Source organism: Bison bison, unplaced genomic scaffold, assembly GCF_000754665.1.
Source record: "Bison bison bison isolate TAMUID 2011002044 unplaced genomic scaffold, Bison_UMD1.0 scf7180017864184, whole genome shotgun sequence".
Lineage (NCBI taxonomy): Eukaryota > Metazoa > Chordata > Mammalia > Artiodactyla > Bovidae > Bison > Bison bison.
The window spans coordinates 1027480-1037935 of record NW_011494756.1 but is presented as its reverse complement, the minus strand read 5'-3'; the positions used below and the strand labels follow the sequence as shown (position 1 = coordinate 1037935).

Sequence of the window (10456 nt, the reverse complement as noted above, 5' to 3'; positions counted from 1 at the left end):
GGGGGCAGAGGCCCTCTAACCCTAGGAGAAATGGGGATTTAGAGAAAAAAGAAAGCTTGATCGCAGGCACTCTTGCCTATAGCCAGGCGGCTGTCCTTCTCCCAGCCTCCACTCGGCACCCACTGGGTGAGACAGGTGCCCCCCATCCCACACGATGGGAGGAAGGCTAAGTCACCTGCTGCACTCACTGAGTCGGCAGGGATAAAATCAGACTTCGGCATCCTTGAGACACACGTGTTCCGGGACCATCAGAGCTGGAAGGAGTGTCAGAGACCCCCTCTGCCTTCCTAACTTAGCCCAGATGACCGCCTCTCCAGGGAGCCCTTTCAGACTTCCCCCTCCCCCAGCAGTGCTGGCCCCTGTCCTTCTCGCCCCACTGAGTCTGGTCTGTATTTCCACGGCTGTACTTACCACGCCCTGTTAACGATCACGTCTTTCCCGATCTGTCTCTCCCCTGAATGGGGAGATCGGGAAAACAGGTCGTGGCCCCGGCCCCGAGCTCGGCACAGAGTAGGTGCTCAGTGAACAGTTTCCATCCTGAACTGAATCTGGTCCAGTGGACACATTCTACACCCGGGCAAACCGAGGCTTAGGGAGGCAAATGCCTCTTCGTGCTTCGATGCCAACGATACAAGCTCTTAACTTTTCCTCCCCAAAATGGACCAGGGCTCCAAGAAGCCTCAGCTCCACAGCAGATCTAGGACCAGTTGCAAGCCACGCTGCCTAATTGCTAGCTGACAGCAGCTTGGAATTTTAAGTCACATCCGATTTCTTCCTGCCCGCTGGTCTGCCGGACTCCAGCGCTTTCATCTTCAGCAGGGCACACGTTAGCATGCATAATTGCACGTTTTAAGACTCGAAGAAGAATTTCCCCTCCTCCCCCCCTCCCAGCCCACCTCTGAACTGCCTTTGCTGGCCTCCCAAAAAAGCAGAATTGTATCTGGAGTTTCAGTAAAGAGTGTAATAATGATGAAAATGATTTAATAAGGTCATAGATATTATTTCCTCAGAAGGCCAATTGGTCTCAAGGTTTTTTTGTTTTTTTTCTGATGTTAAACTAAATGGATCACTGGGTGTGTTATTAAGAGTTTTGTTAAAACACTTAATAGCATGGCCTGTAATCTACCTAACTTCGGTGACTGACAAGTAGGCCCCGGGGATATAAAATTCAGGAAGTGACTACATACATGCATTACTTACATGCTAATTTTGTGATCTCCGATGCCCATAAGGCTGTCATTTTTTTCCTTTTCACAGAAAACGGAAAATAGTAATATATTTGATATACTGTGGCCAAAACAAAAAGCTATTTCCCCCAAGAGTTTTAATTATGACGTTTTGGAAAAGGTCCGAGTTGGAACTTGCAAGTGGAAGAAAGCACTTGAATAAATGGTTTAAGAAATTAAGTACACGTAGAAGGGGCGATGTGCACTGCTGTTGCAGACTAAACAGTGATGATCAGGAGGGTCTCAGTTATTTAAACAAGCCATTTGAGGGTGGTTCGCTCCACGTTTGGGACCTGGTCCTGATTATAAATGAGAGCTTTTCATTAAGATTAGCAAGACCCAATTCAAGCTATAATTTGGTCCTTTTCCTTAGCACATGTCTATGAAAACAAAGCAATTAAAGTTAAATGAGTTGAAGCATTTAAAGGGACTGAAATGCCCCCTCCTCACCCCCGGCCTGCCCCCTCGACAGAAAGAGTACAAACAGGCCCGACTAATTCAGACCAGGAGGCCAGCACAGGGCTGGCCCTGGCAGCTCCCTGAAGGTCCATGCACAGCGTGCCTGGTGGGGGTGGGGAATGCAGCAGCTTAGCTAAATGAAGAAGGATGGGGAGACAGAACGTGCAAAGGCCCTGGGGTGGGAAGGAGCCCGCAAACTGGAGGGCCTATAAAAGGACAGTGATGCTGGGGGAAGTTAGGGAGGAAAAGATACAGAGCACGACCGCATTCAAAATGGTCAGCTAGCTGAGGAATGTCTCCAGCGGCCCAGGCTCATGAGGCCTGGCTCAGAAGAGCTGACGGAGGCCAGGGGAGGTGTGAAAAGGTCTCTGAGGCCCCCCTGACACTCCATAGCTAAGGCTGTTGGGGGCCTGGGCCACTGCTGGGACCTCATGGCTGACCGGGATCATAGTCTAGGCCCTTCTGTCCCTCAGCTGGGTGACCTGGTGAGAGACTAACCTTCCTGGGCCCCATCTCCTCAACTTAATTCTGCCACTGGTCCCAGCAGACATCCGTGGACTAGACCTCACCCCTTTCCAGACTTGGCTTCCTCATCCATAAAACCTTCAAAGTGTGGGAGGCTCTAGGAGACCTTTCTTGATACCCCTCAGACATGGGCAATAGTCATTCACCTCATCCAACAGTGCCAGCTCTAGGCCCAACCCTAAGTGAAGTCACACAGGTCATGGCAACCCAGTGTGACAGGAACTCCAAAGGAGTGATGCTCATTGGTGACAGCTGACCTGTTTGGGGCAGCAGGGAAGGCTTCCTGGAGGAGGTGACCGCTGCAACTCATCCATCCACCAATTCACCCAACAGATGTCTCCCAATCCCTGTGCCAGGCCTGGTGTTGGGTTCTAGGCATCAGAGCTGAAAGGTAACAGACCCTGACCTTGAGGAGCCCACATTCCAGGAGGAGACCTGGGAACCATTAAGCCAGAGTGAAGTGGGCTAAAAAGAGGTTTTGTGGGGCTGGCAAAGCCAACAAAGAGGGGCAGTCATCTATAAAACTCGGGGGCTGCCTTAGAGGCCCTTTAAAGCTCATTCCAACTCTGCATGTCCGTGAACTCACCTCGAGTGACTTCAGACACTGTCAGATGAGAACCATCGAGAAAACATTGGTTTATCCTCAGCCTTGCTCAGGGTCTTTCCCAGCTGTCTGAGACCCCTCAGTCTGCCTACAGCAAGCCCCCTGCCGGCGGTAAGCTGACCACATGTGGCCCCAGGCTGCTCCCCGGACACACCGCGGCTGCGTGTGCAGACACACCACCATCATCACATGTGCACGTGACCACGTGGCAAGATGGCCTTGAACGCGTGGTGAGAAGCCATCCCCGGAACGGGGGGGTCTGCTTGCTTCAGGCACCGGGTTTGCTAAAGGGTTTTCCTCCGGCAGCAGGAGTTTCAAGGCAACAGTTATGGGGCTCAGTTGGCCCCACTTGGGAGGCAGGGCGCGGTCACAGGCTGACCTCTTCCTGTGAAGAGTGAGGGAGGCTGTGGAAGGCGCCTTCTCTGGGCCTGCTAAGACCCTGTCCTCTCTGTTTACCACAGTAAACAGCAAAACCTTTCAGATCTCTAGGACAAGGGAACTCATTTCTTCCCAAACTCCAACACCAGCCTCTGCAAACCCCACACCAGCTCAGGACCTGCAGATGAAGGGGCCCAGGGAGGGAAAGCAGGTTTGATTGACGTCTGCTACAGGAGAAGGGGCCAGCAAACGGTCTGCCGCGCCTGAGGTTTAGTGCACGCTAAATCATTCTGGGCATGTCCGACTCTTTGGGACCCCATGGCCTGTAGCCCTAGAGGCTCCTCTCTCCATGGGATTTATCTTAACCCAGGCAAGATTACTGGAGCGGGTTACCATTTCCTCCTCCAAGGGATCTTCCTGACTCAGGGATCGAATCTGTGTCTCTTATGCCTCCTGCTTTGGCAGGTGGGTTCTTTACCACTAGCGCCACCTGGGAAGCCCCCATTTACACCATGGAAACCAGCAAATGGTACATGACAGAGCTTTGATGATGACGATGGGAGCAGATAACAATGCTGACAACGACATGGGTAACAGTACTACCCCCTGGGTGCTGAGCGCCTACTGTATGCTGAGTGCCCACTGTCAACCAGACACTGAGGTTGCCAGGGCTCTGGTACCCTACACCAGGGGTCTCCAACCTCCGGGATCAAATGCCTGATGACCGCAGGTGAAGGTGATGTAATAATGATAGAAGCAAAGTGCACAATAACTGCAATGTGTTTGAATCATCCCAAAATCATCCCTCCCCGTCCGTGGAAGAACTGTCTTCCAGGAAACCGGGCCCTGGTGCCAGAAAGGCTGGGGAGAGCTGATGATTTCATTCAGTCTTCAGGAGGTCTTAAGACAGATTAGGAGTTAGCCAGGGCATAAAAGGAGGGAAAGGAGCTCCATGAAGGGGAAACATCTGAGCTGGGTCTCAGAAACACGACTGGCCTGGTGTGTGTATGTGTGGCCAGGGCACAAGGGCATCTGAGCTTCAGATGAGGCCAGAGGCCAGAGCCAGGCTGGAGAGACTGAAGCACACTCACAGTTTTGTTCTCTTTTATCCTCATACTGGGGCCATCAGGCCCCCAGAGCCAGTGACCGGGACCCCCACCCTGGGGGGTTCCACTCAAGCAGAGTGGGAAGCTATTCTGGACTCTGCAGGACTTCAGGGCAACAGGTAGGGCACAAAACGTGGGCATCCTGGGCAAGGGACAGCGGGGGGCGGGGGTGGGCCACCTCAGGAGCTGGGCTGGAGGAGGAACAGGCTGGGTCAGCGGCTTCAACTGGCGGATACAGGGGTCACCTTGGGAACCCCCCAGCCAGAGGGCAGAGCAAAAGATAAGAAGAAAACAGCGTCTCACATGTGCCAGCCAGAACCACCAAGCTCATGCCCAGGCCTAATAGCAGCCGGCCTGCTCTATCTGCCTCCAGCCTGGCCTCCTTCCAGAGGTCTGTGGATAGGCGCCAGCTCCCCGCTCTGGCTTCTGGGCCTCAAGCAAGGCCAGGGCTGTGGCCAAACTGGGCATGATCCAGGACAGGGTCATCTATCTGGCACTCAGCCTTAAGTAGATGCCCAACAAATGAGATGGATAAACAATACCGGCGTCCTGAGGAGGCACAGCGTGTTCCCTACAAAACCCAGCTCCTATAAAAACCTAGGAGCAGGCACCCACCTTGCTTACCTAGTACAAGTCTCAGGTTTTGAAAATGGAAGCTGGCAGGGCTCAGGGAGAAGACAATGAGATGCCAGAGAGCTTTGGGCAGGAATTAAGGGGCCTGGGTATGAGTCGCAGCCACGCCCTTGTGAAACAGGGTTTGGGGGGGACCTTGCAGAAGTGACTTCTCCAATAGAGCCTCAGTTTTCCTCATCTGTGAAGCGGGGACAGACAGGGAAGCCTTGGATCCTGATTCTCAACCAGGGCTGTACATCAGTCTTGGAAGAGAGCCGTCTCTGGCCCCCCGATGCTGGGTCGTGTGCCAGACCCTTGGAGACAGAATGACCAGAGACCCTCTTGGACAAATGCTCCCAAAGGTTCTGTCCAGCTTGGGAAGTCCCCTCCAAAGACAGTGAAGAGTGTTCTTGCCTCTGACTTTCAGCCTGCCGGGTTTCTAGGGCCATACGCTCAAACCAGCATCCAAGGTGCAGGGAAGGAAGGCTAGATAGACAGACAACACCAGTCTCTGCCCACGCTCGTATCATCGACGCAGGACACCTGAGCCAACCCCACAGGCGCTGTGGCTGCTCCTGCGAAGCTCCCTTGGGGAAGCTACACAGGATATACAGGTAGCTTTGGATTTGAAACTAGGGAGCTTGGGGTCTACAGTTCATGGGGTTCTCACAGCTAGTATACTGGAGTGGTTTGCCATTCCCTCCTCCAGAGAATGGGGGTGACAGAGGATGAGATGGTTGGATGGTATCACCGACTCGATGGACATGAATTGGGCAAACTCCGGGAGATGGCGAGGGACCGGGAGAGGCCTGGCGTGCTGCAGTCCACGGGGTCGCGAAGTGTCCGACACGACTTGGTGACTGAACAACAACCACCTTGGGGGTCACCCCAGGCCTCTACCCCATATACATCCGGTCAGGGACAGATGGACAAATACACCATCCAGTGCTCCACCTCAATTTCTTATTAAATAGAAACTCCAAAAGTTTCAAACTCAAGGAGAGTTAAATACTCCTCGACCTCCAAAGGAAGCAGCCCAGGTTCCAGGGCAGCCTGCAGCCTCCCTGCCAGGGCTGACCGAGGCCACCCGCAAGGGCCATGGGGGCTGTGGGTCTGGCCCGAGGGCTGAGCCGGGCTCACCTTCACACTGCCGGCCTTCCCCCTTGTAGCCTGGCTTGCAGAGGCATTTGTAGGACTTGGGCGTGTTCTGGCAGATGGCATCAATGTGGCAGTCGTCCGTGCCCTCCGAGCACTCGTCCACGTCGACGGCCCCTGCTGGGGTGGGGGAACAACGGGTGAGGTGTGGCCAGGACGTGGGCAGCCAGTGTGGGGCAGGGAGTTCCTTTTGCCTCCCGCCCCACCATGGTCCCTGGGGTAATTAACAGGAAGAGCTGTCACACGACCACCTGGAGTGACAGGTGGTGACTGGTAGCATCTTTGGGGCGGCTGCTCTGTGCCAGGTGCCAGTCTTGTTTATTTTCACAACGATTCCATTAGGTAGAGTTATCGTTCCCATTACAAAGCTGAGAAAGCGGAGGCTTAGGAACATAGAACTTCCCTGGTGGCTCATCTGGTAAAGAATCCGACTGCAATGCAGGAGACCTGGGTTCGATCCCTGGGTTGGGAAGATCCCCTGCAGAAAGGAAAGTCTCCCCACTCCACTATTGTGGCCTGGAGAAGTCCATGGACTGTATAGTCCATGGGGTCACAGAGTTGGACATGATTGAGCAACTTTCACTTTTCACTTTAGGAACATAGAGAGGAAAAGCGTCTCTCTGCATGTCTTGCTCTCCCCACAAGCATCTCTCCAACCTTCCTCCACCCTCCTTATTCTAGAATTTAGAGCCAGAAGGGTCCTCAGAGGAATTTAAATCCATCCCCTTTGGGTCACAGATGGGGAAACAGAGGCAGATCTGAAACATGGGCCCCACCCAGCCCCTAGGATGTGAAATAAAGGATTCTTTTCTAAAAAAAAAAAAAATTATTTATTTGGCAGCGCCGGGTCTTAGCAGTGGCACACGGGATCTTTGAACTTCATTTAGCGTGTGGGATCTTTAGTTGAGGCATGTGGGATCTAATTCCCTGATGGGGATCAAACCTGGGCCCCCTACGTTGGGAGCCCAGAGTCTTGGCCACTGGACCACCAGGGAAGTCCCTAAAGGATTCTTCCCCAGGCCTCCATGCCACCAGACTAGAGCGTTCCAGCGGTGGACCCATTCTGTCAGTTGGGCTAACCTGGCTCACGGATGCATCCAGTCTCCCTGTTCTCTCTCTTCTCCACCTCGGAAATCTAGGTTTGAACCTGGTTCTCATACTCTGACTTTCAAACTCAAGTTAAGTTTAGGTTATGAGGGTTCCTGGCACTCCCCACCGCCTTCCCTCCATATACACCATCAGTCTGGAATCGCTGTTGGGCAAATAATGTAAAATAGATTCTGTGCATCTGTATATACACTTCTCTCTCTCTCACACACACACACAGCTCAGGCAGCAGGAAGGCCCTCAGAGCACAGGATAATGCAGCCAGAAGAACCTTAGCTATAATCTAGGTTCATTCCTCAGGTTATAAATGAGGAAACTGAGGCCCAGAGAAGCCTGCCGACGGTCAGGAGCTCATTAGGAGCAGAGACTGGACTCTGACTCAGGATAAGCAGGTCCAGGACTTTCCCACATGACATGTTGCTTCCAGTCAGCTATGAATAGAGTACAGATGGGTGACAGACAGACAGAAGGACCCAGAGGGGAGCACAAGGAACTCTCAGTAGCTATGGCAAGGGCCATCACCCAGGGGCAAGCCTGGGGAACTCCTGGAATGCCCTCCTCTCTTCATGCCTCTGCTTTACCCTAGCCCGTCTGCCCCTCAAGAATGTCCACTCTGAATTACTGCTCTGGCTGGCATCTGGGTTCTAAATCTGCATGGGGAGACCTCTCTATGAGAACCACTTCCCTCCAGGACTGTTCCTCCCCAAGGTTCCAGCCTGCCCCTAAAGGGAGGCATCAAAAAGAAATACAACAGAATCATGTCCCTACACACACACACACACACAGAGCAGGTGGCATCCTTTCTCAGAATGGTTGTATCTGCTCAGGTCAACAGCCCACCCTCTACAGCTGCCCTAAGGATGGTGGATCAGGGGCCAGGAGGCAGTCAGCGTAGACCAAAGCCAGTCATCAGACAGCCAGGGGCCAGGAGGAACATCAGGCCAGTGGACCATCCCCTTCTGGAGAAGTGACCACAGCGGGAACCCCTAGAGGGGTGGCATAGCCTCAAGGGCAGGAAGCCAGAGACCAGAGATCTGCACGTTCCAGGGGAGAGGACCAGGGCCACTTCTAAGACACGGCCAGACGGGGCAATGGGCCACACTTACAGCTCTTCCCACTTCTCAGGGGTCAAACCGCCTGGGGCTCTGAGGTCCCCGTGCCCCCAATATCACACCTAGGCAGGCGTCCTCGTGGGATGAAAATGGATGGATGTTAGCCAAGGGGCAGTAGGGGCACCTCCCAACACAATTTTTTTTAAATTGTAGTTTTTTAAAAAGAAACCCTTTATTTGGGGGGGGGTCGTGCCCTGTAGCATGCGGGATATTAGTTCCCTCAAGAGGGATCAGGGATTGAACTCAATCCCAGCATTGGAAGTGCAGAGCCTTAACCACTGGATCGCCAAGGAAGTCTCCCAACACACTTTTGAAACATGTCTTTAGGTGGGGGCTGGGGAGAGGGCAGGCAAGTTGGAGGAGAGGGAGAGGGCACACAGCCCAGGGGCTCCTGCAATTTTCCTGGCCCCAGTCCTGGCCTGGACAGCCCAGCACAGCCCTCCCCTCCCATCACAGGTGCTCGCTCTGACACGTGTTGTCTCAGAGCAGCACAAGGCTTGGATGGGGGTGCAGACAGATACAAGCAGACAGACAGAGAGAGGAAGACAGGCACATACAGGAGCAATCCAACGGGGCTGAAGGAACCAGGAGAGATACCCACAGACGGTGGGGGTGTGGCAGTGGGCCCCAGTTTCCCTTGGGGCCACAGGGGGAGAAAACAGCTTGGCTTCAATTGTGGAATAGTTTCAATGGCCCGGCATCCTCACTCAAGGGTTAACTCCCAGGAATAGACTTCCTGCTGCCAGACACAGACCTCAGGGATCCGGGCAGCGGGCGCAGCCAGGGGACCATGGTGCAGCCAGGGAGAGCGAGGCAGGGTCTCTTCTCTCGGAGGACCAAAAGAAGGGAAGCTCCTCTGAGGGACAGGGTCAGACGTGGGAGGGGAGAATGTGTCTTCAGCTTTGTGGAAGACACCGGAGAGAGCAGGAGGGGATGGGGTGTGCCCAGGTCCCTTGAAATCCGTGGGGAACCCTGACCTCACCTCTGCTGCCTGCCCACCTACCCACTGGCAACCCCCAGTCTCCTGCCTGTCTCTGGTGGACCCCCTTAGGGTGTTCCATCTCCCCGCCCTCTGGCTCCAAGCTTCTCCTTTCCTCCGTGTCTGTTCATCTGTCCACCGCTTTCCAGCCATCTCATCCTTCCCTCCTTCCCTCGGTCTGGCTGGCTCCCTCCCCCCTCCACCGCCCTCCCCCCTTTCTCCTGCGCCCCCCTGGCTGCACCTCTCTTTCCCTCTCTTCCCATCCCTTCCTCCCGCCCGCCTTCACATCTCCCTCTTTTGATCTTTTTCCTTCCAGATGCTCATCTGCCTCCTGCCTACTCCCTTGGGTTTCCTCCTTGCCTGCTTCGGTCTTTCTGGTCTCTACTCTTTCAGTCCGTCTTTCTCCGGGATTTTGTTCCCTGCGTCCTTTTGTGTACCTCCGTCTCTGTCCGTCTGTCTCTCCGTCTCCCACATTCTCCTTCTCTTTCTCTCGGGGTCAGTCCTCTTTCCCTTGCTCCCCTCCTCGGGGGTCTCCCCTCCCAGCCTCCCTTCTTCCCTGGGAAGGGGGGAGCTCCCGTCCGGCTGGGGCGGGGGTCCTCACTCCCTCCCGCCCTTGGGCGGTGCGCCGGGGCTGGCGGCGGAGCCCCTCGGCGGGCCGTCGTGCTTTCTTTCTTCCTCCAGCCCTCACACACCACCCCCCGCCCCAGCTCCCCCGGGGCCTCGGCCACCCGCCTTCCCTGCTTCGGCCCCGCTGCGCTCTGGGAGCCCCCGGGCCGGCCCGGGCAGCGCGGAGGGGGCGCTCCGCGGCCGGCCCCAGAAGTTACTTTGCAGAGTCAGGGCGGGGCTGCAGCCCTCCCGACGGCGCGTGGCTGGGGGCCCGCCCGGGACCTCGCCGCCCACCGGGTCGGGGCTTACCTGGGAGCCCGCTGCCCCCCGCCAGCCGCCCGCGCGCGCCCAGGGCGAGCAGCACACACAAGTGCCAGCGCACGGCCGCCGCGCCCATGCTCACTGCGGGCCGGGCCGGGCCGGGCGTGCGGGGCGTGCGGGGCGCGGGGACCCCCACCGACCGGCCGCTCGCCGAGCGCTCCCAGCTGCAGGCTCCGAGGCCAGCGCTCCGGCTCCCGGCCTCCGAGCCGGCGCGACTGACGAGGTGACAGCCGCGCGCTCATTGGCCCGCTGCCGCCGGGGGCGGG

At 55.7% G+C, this 10456-nt stretch overlaps 1 protein-coding gene across 1 annotated transcript in view; it reads right to left on the bottom strand.

Moving 5' to 3' along the window:
• Positions 1-10266, bottom strand: part of SCUBE1 (signal peptide, CUB domain, EGF-like 1) — a 131624-nt gene extending 121358 nt beyond the window's left edge. The window contains exons 1-2 of the mRNA XM_010843690.1: positions 10179-10266; positions 6051-6185 (exon numbers count right to left, since the gene is read on the bottom strand). Of these exons, the coding sequence (XP_010841992.1) occupies positions 6051-6185; positions 10179-10266 (223 nt within the window). The remainder of the gene's footprint in view (positions 1-6050; positions 6186-10178) is intronic.
• Between the last annotated feature and the right edge of the window lie 190 nt (positions 10267-10456).